General features: G+C 34.5%; 1 protein-coding gene across 1 annotated transcript in view; it reads left to right on the forward strand.

Annotated features, from left to right (window-relative positions):
* The window catches only part of CPNE8 (copine 8), a 302,153-nt gene that overhangs the window by 59,418 nt on the left and 223,054 nt on the right, over positions 1–19,681 (forward strand). Inside the window, exons 2-3 of the mRNA XM_061204630.1 lie at positions 4,150–4,190; positions 5,460–5,506. Coding sequence (XP_061060613.1) covers positions 4,150–4,190; positions 5,460–5,506 — 88 coding nt within the window. The remainder of the gene's footprint in view (positions 1–4,149; positions 4,191–5,459; positions 5,507–19,681) is intronic.

Below are 19,681 nucleotides of genomic sequence, written 5' to 3' on the forward strand. Positions count from 1 at the left end.
ATAATGCCCAAGGTAAGGGCCCTAGACATGGCCCAGTGACATGGGACATGTTTATAATTTCCTCACTCAGGTTTTTTTCAGTTAACGGGTTACTTATTAGGGCAAAGGTCTAAGGTCAAACATGCCACCTTCCTCTTCTACTCTTTTTTCCATAATAAAACACCTCATCATACCTAAAGTGAAAAAGCTGATGCTTTTGATTGGATACTAAAAGCGTTCATTCGTACAGACATTTGCTTATGTGCCAACTAGGTTCTGTGGTTGCCTAAGCAATATTTAGTAAAGACCTTGCAGGCAGTCAGTTGATCCTGAGACTAAGTTGAATAACAGGTAAATAAAAGTCCTCTAATAATTTCCTAAATTTTAATTAAACCCAGAGTCATTCTGTTTATAGATACAGAACAATTCTCAGGGGCAGTTATATTAATGCAGAGACGTGGTTCTCTGTCCACATGTGGAAAATTTATGCTGGACTGTGTTTGTAAAATGATAAAGCATTGTTTGGCTCTATTCATAGGCTATATTTTTGTTCATATGGAAAATTAAATAGAACAATTTTTTATTTGGCTCTATTTATAAGCTATATTTTTGTTCCTATTAAAAATTAAATAGAACAATTCCACTCAGGTACAGCAGTGGAGCCTCGTTACATGTTGTCTAAGTTCTGCTGGCCACAAGTAGCTTTTTGGAACTCACTTCATACCTTCAGTTTGAAGATTTATTCCTTAAAACAAATATATTGTGTGCTTTTTTAAAATTAGCACTTTAAAAAGTCACAAATAGTAAAATTGTCTTTACTGTGAAACTATTAACTTTAGAATTCATAATATATACCAAGTAGTTTTTCTTTTTCAAAATGCATCTGTGTTAGGATAATAATATTTGCTTCCCTTTTAAAGGAATTAAAAATTCAATATTTACTACACTATCAAAGAACAATATTTATTAGCTGATTTCATTTACTGAGTTGGAAAGAATTAAGAGCAGGCCTACAACTTGTAGGTTAACTCACTTACAAATCTCCTTTACCTTAATAGATGGTGTTGTTATGCTCATTTTACATGTGAATAATTAGAAGTTTTAGTTTTCCACTAATGAAGTCTCATTATATAACTGTAACAGAAAAGCATACTTAACCTTAAAAAAATAAGGCAATTATTTCAAGATATACATTTGTTTAGACTATTTTTATTATATAGACATACCTATAATTGTTTTTTTTCTAGTATATTTAAAAAAAATAATTTGGTTAAGAGTTAACTATTGTACCTGATGTTTTTTATTTGTAATTGAATTAATTTTACTCTATTTTACTGTTCCTTCTCCCCATAATAAACTGTTATTTTATATACCATCCAATATTGCTATTCATTTCTGAGTTTGTCCTCTTAGTAAAATTCAGGCATCTTGAGATTTGAGAACATGTTTAATTAGTTAGTGCTTAGTTAGGTCTTGGGCATAGAATATTTGCTTGAAAAATACTTGCAGAATTGCTCTGAAGTTTAAATGGAATTGCTATTTTCCTGTTAGAGAAAGACAAGTCTGAGATGTCATTTTAAGAGGTTAACTGGCTGTTCAGTATGGGTCTTGGAATGCCAGTTGAGAATAAAAACTATAATGGTCAAGAAAACTGCAATATTCATCTTGGCCACTCAGCACAGTTCTGTGCTAATAACTATATGAGAAGCCATCTTAAAATTGGAAGGTGGCTTGTTGAGCATAAAATCAGAGTAAGAAGCGTTGTCGGATGAGCTAATTGACTATTGTCATCAAGGGAAGGTAGCTTGATGCATCTGCCTGTTTTAAGAGACTAATATCAATGACGACTGAATTATAAAGGGGGAAGTCAGGGAACCTTTTCTCCTGGATGGTCCTGGAAAGGTGTTACTAACTTCTTGCTTATCTACTCCTATTTCAGGCTTCATGCAAAATACGCCTCTTCCATTAACCTAGTACTTCTTCATACAGGTTAGAGTTTAACTGATTGCGCTTTAGTTTTAGTTATGATATTTCAATCATACTCTTAAGTCCAGACATTTTAATTGGAATTTGAGATGAGTGGTTACTAGAACAACTCATGCAATTCACAGATTAAATTTTTGATTAGGTTATTTCTTCAGGTAAGTTTTCTGACTAATGCACTGTATTTCTCCATAATTTCTTTTCAGGAGTTTGCTCTCTTCCTTGTTTTAGCTACATCAAGGTTTATAGAATAGAAAGACCTGTTCAGGATTTTTATAATGTTCAAGTTCAACATTCCGTTATAAAATTGTAGGCATAATGTTAAAGGCATCCTAACTCAAGCAAAAGACAACCTCATGGAGGGAAGAGTAAACTTCCTATATAAAAGCTGGTGAGGGGTGGTGTGTGTGTGTGTTTTTAAAGTGCTTTATATAGAAAAAAAGATATTTTTCTGTGACTAAGTACAGTTATGTTTGGCCTCCTATCCTAGTTCTCTTTGTTCATAGCATAGGCGGCATGTCTCTTCACATTAGTCTATAAACAAGAATTTATTTTATGTCATACTCTAGTGGCTCAATGAGTAGGTATAATGGGAGGCCTTCTACATTTCCAACAGTCAGGAAAACAAGTTGTTTCTCCCTGACTTCTTCAGACAATGTAGCATTTTGTAAAGAACAGGGAAATCAGATTCAAAAGGTTGACTTCATTGGAATATTCTGTACTGGGCTGTGTGCTCTTATTCATTTACTCAGTTTCTCTGAGCCTCAGCTTATTTTCTTTTTTTTATACAATAGCCTTCACAATAATACCTCTCTTTTAACTTAATGTGAAAGTGCTTTGTTTCTAGTGGGATATTAGGGAGGAAAAAATCTTGCATTCCTGTCATCAGTCCTAACTTTATGATGCATTTTGATAATCACTGGTCTTTTGCAGTGATCCTTATCATGTAAGAATATTTGCCTTTTACAAACTTTTAAAATCATATAACTTTGAGTATAGTAGTCTTTGGGGAATTAAATCTAGTCAGAGATGGTTTATTCTATTTTATTCATATGATCAAATTATAGCTGAAATTTATTGTCAAATAGCAATGGGAAAGCTAAATTGCAAAGTTCAGGGACTAAGTTATGAAGAGTTTATGGAGTTTTTTTCCCCTCATATTATAAAGGATCTAAGGTTTTTTGTTTGTTTGTTTGTTTGTTTTTGACCTTACTTACTGTATGTTATGGATCATAATGGCTAGAAGAAATAATGTGGCAAGTAAAGTCTATGATTAAGAATATTTATCTTTATTGTTGATAGAAATCCATTATTTTGTATTTGTGGTTAAAGATTGTAGGGCTTTTATTTATTTTTTTAGATAAATAAGGCACCAAAATCACATTATTTGCTTTTAAATGTGTATAACATAGTTTTTGAGTCCCAAGCACACTGCAATATTTGCACTGTCATCTCTCCTTGACTTTTATGAACTCTGAAAGAAAGAGCTGAATTACATTTTTTAGGACACTTAATGAGCAAAACTAGACACATAGGAAAGGCTGGAGAATTTCCATGTGAGTGGAGAGCTACCTTTATAAATATATAACATAGTATATTCTCAAATGGAAATGTTTTAAATTTACTGTTTGCCAGTCATTGCTGGAGTCATAGTGTCTGCTTAGGGGACAGAAGGATTATTTTAATATGATTTCTGACTACTGGTCTTTGACTTAATTCTAAATATAAACATGTCTGATAGTTTCTTTCTGGGAATATTTGAAGGCGTAGTCCCTTTTTTTTTTTTTTTTTTTTTTTGTCTGTGCTGTTCTGTTGACTGTGTTTTTATTTTCTCAGTGTATAGTGATTCCATAGAAGGAGTAACTTTTAAGAACTTGAAATATGAAAGGGTATCAGGTTGATATGAAAAAAGGCCTTTCAAATAACAAGCACGGTACAGATAAATGCACATGAGTGGTAGTCCTGGTGGAAGAATACAACAGGGTAAACATGAGATTTTTATTACAAGTATTAAACATAAAAATATAATTTAGTTATTATAAATTATTACCAATTAATGGAGGATGAATATGAAGCACAAATTTAACTTTTGGAACTTTGAAGTCATCATTCATGTATATATACATTTATATTTATATAAATATTTTGGTATTATATTCATATAACATTTTCTCTTTTATTCAACAGAAATCTTCTTGACAGAGACACATTTTCTAAATCTGATCCAAGTAAGTATCTATTACTTGCTTTTTGAAATAGTCTACTTATTTTACTTGATTTTGCAAAAAGTTATTTGAAAATCATAGTTCTTATTTACATATTTGTTTTAAAGCCTAGAAAGCAAGATGGAGTATAGTCTCAGGCCCTGCATTCTCATCTACCTGGGCAGTACTCTGGCTAAAGAGAGGGAATTGCTTAGCGTTTTGAGAATAAGATGACAATGCAGATGACTGCAATGTAGGACAGTTCACTTTGAAATTAAACCTCATTGTATGGCCATATGGTAGAAATTATCTTTGAAAGAGAACTGTAATGGGCCATAATTTTATGATCAAGTCAGAGTAATCATTTTCCTTTTTTTGTGAATAAATGCAGTATATAAAGGCATGTACAACCAAGTGAATTATATAATATCTTGAATGAGCTGAAGTTTTTGATTCCTAATTATATATATTGAAAATTGGAGATAAATTGTAAAATAAAAGACAGTTTAAATTAGAAAACAACAGAAATAATGTATAAATCAAGTAGTGATTCCAAGTCTTGTAATATTTAGAAGCTGATATCCAGCAGCTCTCCATCTCTACAAATATGTGAACCTGTGTGGTTTAATTACAGGAGAGAGGTTTTGTCAGTTGACAAAAGAATTCTTGAGGTAGTCACTGGAGAAAAGGCATTAAAATTTGTGGGTATTAAAAATTCCTGAGACCCATTGACAAGTGGGTGGGATATTTTTGTCCCTTAATCTTTACCCCAAACTCTTAATCTCCCTTTTTTGCGACTTCCTTTTGTGGTTCATAGGATTTCTTACTTGTTTACAAACATTGAGGATAGGAGTTGCAAATATTAAATGTGGCATATGATTTGCTCCAGATATCCTTCCTATGATGGTTTTGAGCATTGTAAGTATCCTAGGAAGAGCTTGACTTATGACTGGTAACATACTGAAATATTTCAAACTGTTTAACCTTAGTTTAATTTTTTTTTATCTATATCTGTAGCATAATGCAATTGAAGACATTAGCAAATAATTGTTATATTTTTTTATGCCTAGCTCTATACATGCTAAGTTCTAAAGACCTGATATTGTTTCTTGCTTTTTTATAAAAAATTTTCATCATGTGATGATTTATTAGCAATTTTCATGCCAGAGTAAGCCTAGGAACTAGGAACTAATTTTAATATAGCTTTTGTACAGCTGAAAAATAACTTGGATACATTTATATATGATATTTATAAAAAATGTTTAGATATATTTATTTTTTCATCTTTTGTAGTTTGTGTCTTGTATGTACAAGGAGTTGGAAATAAAGAATGGAGAGAGGTAAGAATTTGAATTTAAATAAATTGTGCTGGAAGACATGGTATAAGTTATAATGTGATAAGATGATACTTTCCTGTTTTTAGTAATTTTCTTATAGATTTATTTATTTTTATTTATTTATTTTTGGCTGCATTGGGTCTTTGTTTCTGCTTGCAGACTTTCTCTAGTTGTGGCGAGCAGGGGCTACTCTTCGTTGTGGTGCATGGGCTTCTCATTGTGGTGGCTTCTCTTGTTGTGGAGCATGGGCTCTAGGCATGCGGGCTTCCGTAGTTGTGGAACGTGGGCTCAGTAGTTGTGGCTTGCAGGCTCTAGAGCTCAGGCTCAGTAGTTGTGGGGCACGGGCTTAGTTGCTCCGTGGTTTGTGGGATCTTCCCGGACCAGGGCTCGAACCCGTGTCCCCTGCATTGGCAGGAAGATTCTCAACCTCTGCACCACCAGGGAAGTCCTTCAACCCAAAGATTGAATTTCTTTTTTATTTTATTTCATTTTAATTTGATGAAAGCAATCTTTGTGTTTTGTTCTTAATAATCCTTAATGTTTAGCTCATTTATGATCTTTCTCTGGAATAATCTAGCCTTGAATTTGTATTTTCCTCAGTCTTACATAAATTTAATGTGATCCAATTCTTACATAATTGAAGTTTGTGGGTTTAGTCTCACTTTTTTAGGTCAACTGCTGATTTTATAAAATATTACTTTAAAGCATTTTAAAAGTGATATCAATTACCACCTGCTTTTTGACAGTTAATAACTTGTTATTTGAAAATAAAGTAGAAACTCAGTTTCCTAATACAAATACTTTGTGTAATGGAGTAAGAGCAAGGAGGCAGAATTACATTTTTTCACCATTAATAATTTTATTTATTTATTTATTTTTATTGCACTATAGTTGATGTGTAATATTATGTTTCATGTGTACAATATACTGATTCACAAATTTTAAGGGTTGTACTCCATTTATAGTTATTATAAAGTATTGGCTATATCCCCTGTGTTGTATAGTATATCTTTGTAGCTTACTTTATACATAATAGTTTTTACCTCTTAGTCCCCTACCTCTCTATTGCCCCTCCCCCCTTTCCTCTCCCTATTGGGAACCACTAGTTTTGTTCTTTATATCTGTGAGTCTGTTTCCTTTTTGTTATACTCACTAGTTTGTTGTATTTTTTAGATTCCATATATAAATGATATATCATCCAGTATTTGTCGTTCTCTGTCTTATTTCACTTAGCATAATACCCTCCAACTCCATTCATGTTGTTGCAAATGTAAAATTTCATTCTTTTTTATGGCTAATATGCCATTTTGTATATATATGTGTGTGTATATATATATATATTTATATCTCACATCTTCCAGTCCAAGAACATGGTATACATTTCCATCTGTTTGTGTCATCTTCAGTTTCTTTCATCAGCATCTTACAGTTTTTAGGATACAGGTCTTTTGCCTCCTCAGGTAGGTTTATTCCTAGTTATTTTATTCTTATTGATGCAATGATAAATGGGATTGTTTCCTTAACTTATCTTCCTGATATTTCATTGATAGTATACAGAAATGCAACAGATTTCTGTATAGTATTTTTGTATCCTGCAAAGTTACCAAATTCATTGATGAGCTCTACTAGTTTTATGGTGGCTGTTTTAGGTTTTTCTGTGGATAGTATCATTTCAACTGCAAACAGTGACAGTTTTACTTCTTCCTTACCAATTTGGATTTCTTTTATTATTTTTTTCTTGTGTAATTGCTATGTATAGGACTTCCAATACAATGTTGAATAAAACTGGTGAGAGTGGGCAGCCTTGTCTTAGAGGAAATTCTTATAGATTTATACTGTTGAGTATAATATTAGCTGTGGGTTTTTCATATGTGGCCTTTATTATGTTGAGGTATGTCTCCTTTCTGCTCACATTCTAGAGAGTTATAATAAATGGATGTTGAATTTTGTCAAAAGCCTTTTCTGCATTTATTGACATGATCACATGGTTTTTATTCTTTAGTTTATTAATGTGGTGTATCAGACTGATTGATTTGCAGATAATGAAAAATCCTCGCATCCCTGGGATAAATCCCATTGATCATGTTGTGTGATCCTTTGCTGTACTGTTGGAGTTATTTTGCTAGTATTCTTTTGAGGATTTTTGCATCTATGTTCATCAGTGATATTGGCTTGTAATTTTCTTTTTTTGCAGTATTTTTGTCTGGTATTGGTATCAGGATGATGCTGGCCTCATAGAATGATTTTGGAAATCTTCCTGTCTTTGCTATTTTTTTGAAATAGTTTTAGAAGAATAGGTGTTAACTCTTCTGTAAATGTTTGGTAGTATTAACCTGTGAAGTCATCTCGTCCTGGACTTTTGTTCGTTGGGAGTATTTTAATTACTGATTCAATTTCAGTACTGGTATTTGGTCTGTTCATATATTCTATTTCTTCCTGGTTCAGTATTGGGAGATTGTATGTTTTTAAGTATTTGTCCACTTATTCTAGGTTTCCATTTTATTGGCATATAGTTGTTTGTAGTAGTCTTCTTATGATCTTTCTTATTTCTATGGTATCAGTTGTAACTTCTCCTTTTTCGTTTCTGATTTTAATGATTTGGGCCCTCTCCCTTTTTTTTTTCTCATTAGGTTAGGCTAAAGGTTTATCAATTTTGTTCATCTTTTCAAAGAACCAGCTTTTAGTTTAACTGATTTTTTTCTATTTTTTTTTTTTTAGTCTCTGTGTCATTTATTTTTGCTCTGATTTTTATAATTTCTTTCCTTCTAATAATTTTGAGTTTTATTTGTTCTTCTTTCTCCAGTTTCTTTAGGGGTAAGATTAAATTGTTTGAACTTTTTCTTATATCCTGACATGAGCTTGTATTGCTGTAGACTTCCCTCTTAGAACTGCTTTTGCTGTGTCCCATAGGTTTTGGATCAAAATGTTTTTGTGTTCATTTGTCTGTAGGTATTTTTTGATTTCCTCTTTGATTTCTTCAGTGATCCATTGGTTGTTTAGTTGTATATTGTTTAGTGTCCACGTGTTTGTGTTTTTTGCAGTTTTTTTCTTGTAGCTGATTTCTAGTCTCATAGCATTGTGGTTGGAAAGATGTTTGATATTATTTCAATTTCTTAAATTTCCTTAAATTTGTTTTGTGGCCTAGCATGTGATCTGTCCTGGAGAATGTTCCATGTGCACTTGAAAAGAATGTTCCATGTGCAACTTGTATTCTGTTGCTTTCAGATGGAATGTCTTTCTTCTGAGGTCTTTGATCATCTTTAACATCATTACCTGAACTCTTCCTTGGGTAGATTGCCTATCTCTACCTCATTTAGTTCTTCTTCTGGGGTTTTATCTTGTTTCCTCATCTGCTACATGTACCTCTATTGCCTCATTTTTCATGAGGTGCTATTTGTATTTTCATGTACTTAAAGTTTAGTTATGTTTCCTGACCTTGGAGAAGTGGCCTTCTGTAACAGATGTCCTATGTGTCCCAGCAGCACATTCCTTTTTTGTCAACCAACATGTTTGCTCTAAGGGTTTCCCCTAAGAGGGCTGTGTGGGTCCTTCTTTTTTGGTGGGCTGTATGTGGTGGTCTGGTAGGTTTGTTTGGCTCTTAGTTCAGTTGGTTGCAATGCCTTGCATTGTGCAGAGGCTGACAGCTGCTGGTTGGTAGGGCTGGAGGACCCAAGGGGGCTGTGGGATAAGTGCTGGCTCACTGGTGTGTGGAGTCAGGATCCAGAAGACTCTGGGGCTGTTGCCAGTACAGTGGTTGGTGATGCCAGGTCCTAGGGTTAGTGCCAGACAAATTCTGGAATCTAGTTGCAGGGCCCAGGGATCCCAGAGCTGATGTCATGTTGCAGGGGCTGGTTCCTGACACAGTTGGGTACAGGGTCTGGAGTGTTCTGAAGCTCGTGTTGACCTGCTAGTGGCCAGGGCCAGAGCCCACAGGGTGTCAGGTCAGTGTCTGTCCTGCTGTGGGCAGGCTGGGTTTTCAGGCTGTGGCATTATGGTTTTCTTGCATCTGATGTCTGCCTCCTGGTGGGTGAGGCTGGTCCAGAGGCTAGAGAAGCCTTCCTGGAGGGCAGAGCCAGGGCTCAGTGGATTCTGCCCACTGGTGGGTGGAGCTGGATCCTGGGTCCTCTGGTGGGCAGGAGCATGTCTTAGAGGCTGCTGTGTGCTCAGGAGGTTTTTAGGCAGTCTGTCTGTGGATTTGTGGGGCTTTGTACCTGCCCAGGTAGTTGCTTGGCCTTAGGCATCCTAGCACTGGTGTCTACAGGCTGTTGGGTGGGGCCAGGTCTTGGTGTCAGTGAGCTAGAAGGAGGCTTCCACAATGGCACCCCCCAGCACCACTGTCCATATGGTAGAAGGAGCTTAGAGGAATGGCTGCCATCAGAGTCTTTGTCTCTGGGGTGAGCTGCAGGTGCCTCCTTCCTCTCTGGAGAACACCAGCAGGTAGTTCTGGCACAGGCTCCTATCAAAGTACTGCTTTTGCCCTGGGTTCCAGACCATTTGAGATTTCATGTTCACCCTTTAATAGAGAAATCTCTATTCCCCCCATTCCTGTGGGGCTCCCAAAATTAAGCCCCACTGGCCTTCAAAACCAAATGCTCTGGTGACTCATCTTTCTGATATAGGAACCCTGGGCTTATGAGCCCGATATGGGGCTCAGAACTCTCATTCCTATGGGAGAAGCTTTGCAGTGTAATTATTCTCCAGTTTGTGAATTGCCAACTGGAGGTATGGAACTTGACTATTTCATGAATCTGCGCCTCCTACCCATCTCTTGTGGTTCCTTCTTATGTCTTTAGTTGTAGAAAATCTTTTCTGATAGGTTCCAGTGTTTTTCATTGATCATTCTGCAAATAGTTGTGATTTTAGTGTGCTTGTGAGAGGAGGTGAGCTCAGGGCCTTTCTACTCTGCTATCTTGGCCTATCATTGTTAGAATTATTATTTTAGTTAACTTATTTTCTAGAGTATCTCTGCATTCAAATGGAAAGGTGATCATTGGAGGGGAGGGGAGCATATTAAAATAAAAGGTATTTCCATCTGCTTGTGGTTGCTGGTTATCCCAGGAAGTTAGTGCATTGTTTTAATGAGGTTACAGTTTCTGGCGAGATTTCCCTAGTGATATTTGTGCTATTTGTTGTCACAGATTGCTTTGCAGCCAGCCATTTTACCAAGGTATGTCAACTATGAGATGGAAGGTGAGAATTAGATCATTATAATTTATTCTCAAACATGGGAGACTAAACCAATTCAACAGTAGTCTGTACTGATAATGGGTCGGTGGGACACTGAACACCAGTTACTCATACCTAATTGCTTATGTACATTTCCATATGGTTATTCAATATTTATCTTAAACTCTACATATCCAAATGTAAATTCATCATCCTTACCCTATGCCTGCTTCTTCTTTGCTCCACGTGTAGCTAGTGGCATCACCAGCCAAAATATCAAAGTTTTGCAGCTATCCTTGACTTTCTCTCCTACACCTTTCTTATTTAATTAGTTATCCAGTGATATAAATTTTCATTCATAAACTCAGATGAGCCACCTCCTTTATTCAGACATATGTTATTCTTTGTCTCCTTTGTTACAACATTCTCCTGAGTCCATGCCACTCTCTCTCATGTTACTCTGTCCAATTATTCCTTTGATTATTTTCCTAAGAGACATGCTGACTCTTGTCATTCACTTTAGATTACCTTTCTCAGAGGCCTAGGACAATCCATTGGAACTGTTGACTGACCATAGGCAAAAGGCCTGATGGAGATGAGCATTTACCAGGAGTGTCTAGAAAACAACATTGCTTGAGGGACTGTTAAAGGAACTGAGATAAATATCCATAATGTATAGGACCAGGCATCTTGGCCAATGAAAATCCTTAAAGATGAGGCTTTCTTATTGCCTAAGCAATGAGATGTAAGTTTCTTATTTAATTTACAGTGTTTTTCATAATAATAATGACTATTGTTCTAAGCCCTTTAGAATACTGACTAATTTAGTTTGCACAACAACCTTAAGAGGTAGATGCCATTAGCATCCTTATTTTACACATGAGGAAATTAAAGAACAGAAAGCTTAAGTGACTTGACCAAAGTTAGCCAGTTGTAAATAATAGAATGGGGATTTCAACCCAGGCCATTTGGCTCCATAGTTCCTAATTTGCAGAATCCTTATCTGACCCCAACCTTCACATTCTGGTTTTATTAACAGAAAGAAATTCTATAATTTGATCTTTGGGTCTTTATTCACATTTTCTTCAGCTTGACTTTGAATGAAAAACAAGTAAGAGAAGAGGCCTACTATTTAGGTAAAATGGCATAATATTAAAATAAATCAAAAAAGAGAATATTTTACTTATTTATTTTTTTCTCTTCGAAAGGGTAGAATGTATAAGAGGGAATAATATGCAAAATTGGTATAAAAACAAAGTAGAAATTGAGAATATGATGAGAAATAGGACCCAGAATTATATAGAGTGGGTAGGGAAAAGATGGACGAAGATGGGGAGATACCAGTTAAGAGGCAATTTCAATAGATAGCCTTTCAAAAAAATTAAAAGTGTTAAGAACTAGAGAATAGTCTGGAAGAATAGAAAAGGAAATGTCAGATGCAGAGACAGCATTTTGTAAGTAAAATCCATTGTATATAGCATCTAATTGAACTAGTTGGATCAAGGAAAGGGGTGAAAAAAATGAAATACACTGTATATATTATTAAATCCCCACCAAATCATTTGAGAAAGTCAGTTTCTTTATATTGAGAGCCAGTATGGTATACAGTGGTTAAGGGAGTACACTTGACCTCTTAGTGACTGTTTCCTCATCTGAAATGTGGGGAATTATGCTAATGATTCTAGCTCACACAGTAGTTATGAGAATTAAACTTTAACCACTGGACCATGACTGGCACATAGTGAACACTATATGATTAAGGCTACCTTGGTTCTCTAAGAGATCAAAATACATTTTTAAGAATAACAAAACTAGTAAGTGGCAGGTAAGTAAATTCTTGCATTATAATATTCTGTAAAATTCATTGTACAAGCCCAACAGTTGATGGGAAAATGACCTGTCGGATTTACTTGGCCTCAAACCTAATATGATGGTGTGGTGTTGCATAGCTGCTGAAAAGCTAATGCAATCTGAGGATGCATTGATGGATGTGCAATGCTTACATTAAAGAAGATAATGCTATTATGTTGAGCTATATTAAATTGTCATTTTTGTAGCTCAAAATGGTTGAGTGTTGGCAATTTCATGTGATTCAATTAAATACTCTTGTATTTTGCTCTCGTAGGAGCAAATCCAGAATGTTTGTTTTCAGTTCTCCATTTGAGATCATTGAAATGCCATATATGAGGAGGGCTACCATCTTGAAGAAAGGGATAGACACTATGTCATATTAACGAAGGAATGTTTAACCTGAAAAATGCAAAGACTCTGAGTAGTCATGATAATTGTCTTCAAATTCTTAAAAGTATTTTGATTTAGACATGGGGGTACAGTTACTTGAAGTTGAAACAAGAAAGGAGGAAATAAAAAATTTGGCTCAAAGGATGAAGAGACAAAGGCATATTTTGTTCACTGTGGGTAAGACCTTTGTAACATTTAGAGTATTCCACGGTAGAATGGGTTTCCTAGAACAGTATCCTGAAGCTAGAACTATAGTGGATGTCCTGTCCTCTATTCAAACAGGGGTTGGACTAATTCATCAGGAAAAAAACTGGACTTGATTAGTTCTAATTACTTGCAACTCTGATTTTATGATGATATAGAAGTCATAAAGAGTTTTGCACTCATATTATCAATTCTTCCCATTATCTTTAAAGTATTGAGCATGTTTTACAAAATAATAACAAGAACCACTCTAATAATTACCCTCAGTGTATTTGTAATTAGACAAGTAAAACAATATTATAGATACTTTAGTAAAAATTTAAAATATATTCATCCATTTATCAATTTGACCTGTATTTATTGGGTGCCTATCATGTAGCTGCAGTGGTGGAAAAAATTTTAAATAGACAGTATTTTTACCTCAAGGAGCATAAAATATAGTTGAAGAGTTTTACCAGCAACTTCAGTGTGACTATACAATCCATTTACTGATTTAGGTATCAATACTGTGTCAGTAATGTAGTGGTCATGTTTGTATTTGAATTTAGATGTATTCTGGAAAAGTATGTATTCACTAGCCACATGATTTTATGTTCTGGAATGAATTACTTTTATACAGTAAGGAGAAATTTAAAAAAGAAAAAAAAGCTTAAAATATGTGGAAACAAATGCTCCAAATAAAGTGATAAAAAATTATTTAAAACTGTAGTGGTAATCTGCAGTTTAAAAATTATATCTGACACTACTACAATTACCTGCATATCTTCAAAAAATTCTATCTAATGATTGTGAATTGTCAAAGTAATTTATCTTTTAAAACTAAAATGATATTTCAGTGCATAATAATTTGGAGCTAGAAATGATAAGGTGCCATGAATTATGAAAATATGAAAACCTCTTAGTGGTGAATGGAAATAGCAAAGTCATGTCCCTAAGGACGCACACATACTTGGCTTTGAGAGGTTCTGAAAATGTTGCAATTAACTTCTTTGAGTTAAATTTTAGTTATCCATAGGTCATCTATTTTGTGAATTACTTTTAAACATTTAAAATTACAGAGTTGGTTCCCGATTCCGTATGTTAGTTATATAATGAAATGAAGCAAGCTGAAGTTGTTTATAACCCACAGTGAGTGTACTTTGGAGGCAAATCTACTGCCAAATGCTGATTTCTATGGTTTGACATTGTCTCTGTTCTGCACTGTTCCATTGACATTGAGCTGTTTTAATATTTATTCATGTCCATGCTGAATAATATATGTATAATACGTAAACACACACATATTCAGAAAGGATAAGAAAATTTTTCATAGCTCAGCTTAAATGTTACTTTACCTGTTGGCCTTTTCTAACCCTCACAACTAGAATTTCCTCCTTTCATCTTTTTGAAATCCCATAACTTAAATATCTTTCTTATGGTCTTTGTCACCTTCTACTTTATATCATTCAACAAACATTAAAGACTTTTTTGTGAACCTATTTTCTTCTATGTCTTAACTTCACTTCTTAATTCAGTGCTCCTTAAAGGTCAAGCTCCTCCCTACAGCATTTAGGATAGGGCTTTTGTGCTTAGAAGATGCTCAGTTAATATTTGTTAAAAGGAGGAATTTGAGGATACCCTCAAATATGGGCACACACTTAATGATCGTGGTTTCATAATTTATGAGTTGCAAGCCTCCTTGTAGATAATTTGGTACAAAGGTCACAGTTTTCATATGAGAACATTCACGTGGCATACGAAGTACTTATGAGAGCTCAGTGCTTATTTTGCTGCTTTTTATCGTAATTTTAACTACATATTTAGGAATTTGAATTATAGCATTCATTGAAAAACTTGCTTTTTACCTCTTAAAGCTTAGGGTATACTCATTTCATACCATCTTTTTTGTTCTGTGGAAATAATAGAGTGAAGTATCTATAAAGTTATTGATATAGGAAAGAGGAAACTCCCCATGGTCTTTAGGCAGTCACTGTTGCTAAACCATTGAGGGTCCTCCTTGGTTATTGACACTATCTGCACTATTGGGTTCATGCTGCAGAGCAGCTGCACGTTTTTGTTTGGTTTGGTTTTATTTTCTGATTTATAAAAGAGATTTTAATTACAGTATACTGCTGAGAATTCAGTCTGTAGAGATTATATTCCTCTAGTAGACATTTGAAGGATTCTTACTATATGTATCCACTGTGATTGAGGGGATCGTAACAGAAGAGAGTTGAGGAGAAGTTGTGTGGCATGTGGTTGAAAGAACTTTGTAAAACCAATGTTTTCTACGGAAGGTATAGTCATTCTTAAGGCATTACTGTTTTAGCAAAAATTTGTTGTGTGTCCCTCAGGAAAATACCATATTACACTCAATTGGCTTCCTAACATCAGCCATACCAGTTTTGGAAACAACTGTAGATTGGCTTTGAAATTTTTCTGTTTAGAAAAGGACATAAAACAGTTTAACAGATATTTCTGGTCATAGAGAATTAGACGTTTAGGCTTAATGTAGTTGCCTATGTTTATAAGGCTAAATTGAAGTCTTAGCTCTATCGATATTTTATGTCCAACTGAACAAGAATTATACTTTCTTTTTTTTTTTTTAAATTTCAGTATCATGTCATCTTTTTTTTTAAAAATAAATTGATTTATATTTTATTTATTTATTTTTGGCTGTGTTGGGTCTTCGTTGCTGCGTGCAGGCTTTCTATAGTTGCTGCGAGTGGGGGCTATGCTTTGTTGCGGTATGCGGGCTTCTAATTGCGGTGGCTTCTCTTGTTGTGGAGCACAAGCTCTAGGCACATGGGCTTCAGTAGTTGTGACACGTGGGCTCAGTAGTTGTGGCTCACGGGCTCTAGAGCACAGGCTCAGTAGTTGTGGCACACAGGCTTAGTTGCTCTGCGGCATGTGGGATCTTCCTGGACCAGGGATTGAACCCGTGTCCCCTGCATTGTCAGGTGGATTCTTAACCACTGTGCCACTAGGGAAGTCCAAGAATTATACTTCAACAGAACTTTTCTGATTGTTAGCTGAAAAACAAATCCAGAATAATTTTCTTCTCGAACTATTTTTTCCTGTTTGGCTTTTATTTATTTTTTATTTTTGCAGCTTTACTGAGAGGTAGTTGATATAGAACATTGTGTAAGTTTAAGGTGTACAACATAATAATTTGATATATGTGTATATATATTCTTTCTTTGTGTGATGAGAACTTTTAAAATGTGCAATATAGTATTGTTAACTATAGTCAGTATGCTGTACATTACATCCCCAGAACTTACTTATCTTTATATTATAACTGGAGGTTTTTACCCTTTGACCAATTTCACACATTTCTCCCACCCCCCACCCTTGGCAACCACCAATCTGTTCTGTTTCTATGACTGGTTTTCTTAGATTCCACACATAAGTGAGATCATACAGTATTTGTCTTTCTTTGTCGTATTTCACTAGCCTAATGCCCTCAAGATTTATCCATGTTATTGCAAATGGCATAATTTCCTACTTTTTAATGGTTGTGTTCCTGTTCTAATTTTAGTATACCTTTTTATTGAAATAAAACATACCCAGATGAAGGGTACACATCATACAGCACAATGAATTTGTTAGATGCAAATACATCCATGTGACCACCCCACATCTACAAATAGAATATTGCTAGCATCCAGGAGTTCTGTCTGTGCCCTTTCTTCCTCCCAAATTAAACTGCATCCTGAATTCTAGCACTATAAAATAATTTTGCCTATTTTTAAGCCTCATATAAGTAAAATCATATATTATATATGTATTTGTGTCTAGTTTGTTTCACTCAGAATTATGTGTGTGGAATCTATCCATGCATGTGGCAATAGTTTGTTCATATTTGTTGCTGTATGATTTTCTATTTTATGAATATACCCCAATTTATTTATCCATTCTACTCTGGGTAGATTTTTGGATTGTTCGCAGTTGCTGAATATTATGATTAACTGGTTAGAACATTCCAGTACATGTCTTTTAGATCTTATATTTGTAAATTATTATTGTCTGCACATGTAGGAGTAAAATTTCTGAGCCACAGGGTATGCATATTTTCATATTCAGTAAATACTGATGAACAGTTTTCTAGAATTTTCCATGTGCCATTATCATTGCAGTACATCTTTGCCAGTGCTTTGTACTGTTAATTTAAAAAACATATTTCCATTCTGGTTAGTATAAAGATATCTTGTTTGGACTTTAACTTCCTGATGATTAATATGGCTGAGCACCCTTTGATAAGCCTAATGGCCATTTGGCTATCCTCCTATGAAGTGCACATTCAGGTGTTTTGCCTATTTTCTTACTGATTTTTAGGAGTTATTTATGCCTTCAGGATAGGAATTTTTGTTGCTTATATGTCTTGCAAATATCTTCTCTCCTGTTGTAGCGTGGCTTTTAACTCTTTGAACCATATATTTTGTTGAACAGAAGTTCGTAATTTTAATTTAGGTTGTAGTATCAATTTATTCCTTTCTGATCTGTGCTTTTGTTCTGTTTAAGGAATGTTTCTATTTGAAGGCCACGATGATGTTATATTCTAGAAGTTTTATTGTTTTAACTTTCATATTTAGACCTACAATTCCTCTGGGATTAACTTTTGTGTATGATTTGAGGTAAAATTTACTTTGATTCCATATGGTATCGAATTGACCCAGGAGAATTTGTTGAAGAGATTTTCTTTCTTTATTGTAAATCATATGACCTTTGACATAAATGAAATGATTAAATATGTGAGGACTTAATGATTATTGATTAAATCCTTGTTGAGGATTCTATTGTGTTATACTATGCTATCTTAATAACTAGTTGTATGTACTTTGTAGTTATTTTCTTTTACTTCAAGGTTTTCTAGGTCAGGGGTCAGCAATCTTTTTCTATAAAGGACAAGATACAAATAGGGGCCAGGGGTAAATATTTTAGACTAGGTGGTCCCTATGTTCTCTGGGGCTATTGTAGCATAAAAGCAGCCATAGACAATACATGAATGGTTAATTAGGGCTATGCCCCAATGAACCTTAATTTACAAAACAAGTGGCAGGCCAGATTTGGCTTATGGACTGTTCTAGGATATTTGTAGCTTTTTACATCACCACAAAATTTTAGAATTTGTCAGTTTATACACATACACATGCATACATGCATACATGCATGTGTGTGCGTGCACACACACACACACACACACACTGTGAGATTTGAATTTGGTTTGAAGCTGTAGATTAATTTCTGAGAATTGAAGTATGTAAAATCCATGAATATAGATACAATCCATGAATACGGATACTCCTCTATTTATTTAAATTTTCTTTAGTTTCTCTGAATAATATTTTATAGTTTTTGTGTAAGGGTCTTGTACATCTTTAATTGTATTTGTCCCTAGTGATTAGACATTTTTTGATGCCAATATAACTTGTCATGTCTCATTTTTATTTATTATTGTAGTATATAAAATGTCATTTTATTTTTTGGATAATTGAATTGACCTTGCTTAACTTACTAATAATAGTTTGGATTTTAAAAAATTTTCTTCATACACTATGGTAATCTGCACATAATGTTTTATTTTTCCCTTTCTAATCATGATGTTTATTGTACTGACAACTACCTCTGCACAGTGTTGAATAAAAGTGGTGATAGGAGGCATCCTTGTCTTGTTCCTGATATTAAGGCTAAAGTTTTCATATATTTGCAACTATGAGATGTTTATATGATTTTTCTTTATTTTGTAAATGTGGTAAATTACTTGATTTTCAGTTTTAAAACAAATATATTTCTGGAATGATCCAACTGATTCATGATATATTATCTTTTAAATATATTGCTTACAATGCTTTCCTAATATTTACTAGAATTTTGCATTATGTTATTTATGAGTGATGTTGATCTATAAATTTCCTTCCTTGGCATAAATTTGTTGGTTTTTGTTCTTAAGGTTAAATAGGACTCATTAAATGTGTTTGAAAATATTTCCTCTTTTTCTGTTCTCTGAAAGAATATGTGAAAGATTAACGTTATGTCTGAGTTAAATGTTTGGAAGAATTTCCTGCTAAAGAATTCTGAGCCTGACTATTGCTTTGTGGGAAGTTTGAATTTCAAATTCACTTTCTTTCTTTCTTTTTTTTTATTAATTTATTTATTTTTGGCTGTGTTGGGTCTTCGTTTCTGTGTGAGGGCTTTCTCTAGTTGTGGCAAGCGGGGGCCACTCTTCATCGCGGTGAACAGGTCTCTCACTATTACGGCCTCTCTTGTTGCTGAGCACAGGCTCCAGACGCCCAGGCTCAGTAGTTGTGGCTCACGGGCCTAGTTGCTCTGCGGCATGTGGGATCTTCCCAGACCAGGGCTCGAACCCGTGTCCCCTGCATTGGCAGGCAGATTCTCAACCACTGCACCACCAGGGAAGCCCCACTTTCTTTCTTAACTATCTGTCTACTCACGATTTCAGTTTCCTGTCCTGACAATTTTGCATGCTATGTTTTTCCAGGAATTTGTTCATTTCACCAAATTCTCAAATTTATTGGCATAAAGTTGCTCATAATATACTGTTAAGATATATATTTCTCTAAGATC

The sequence above is a fragment of the Eubalaena glacialis genome, chromosome 11 (assembly GCF_028564815.1).
Source record: "Eubalaena glacialis isolate mEubGla1 chromosome 11, mEubGla1.1.hap2.+ XY, whole genome shotgun sequence".
In the NCBI taxonomy this organism is placed as follows: domain Eukaryota; kingdom Metazoa; phylum Chordata; class Mammalia; order Artiodactyla; family Balaenidae; genus Eubalaena; species Eubalaena glacialis.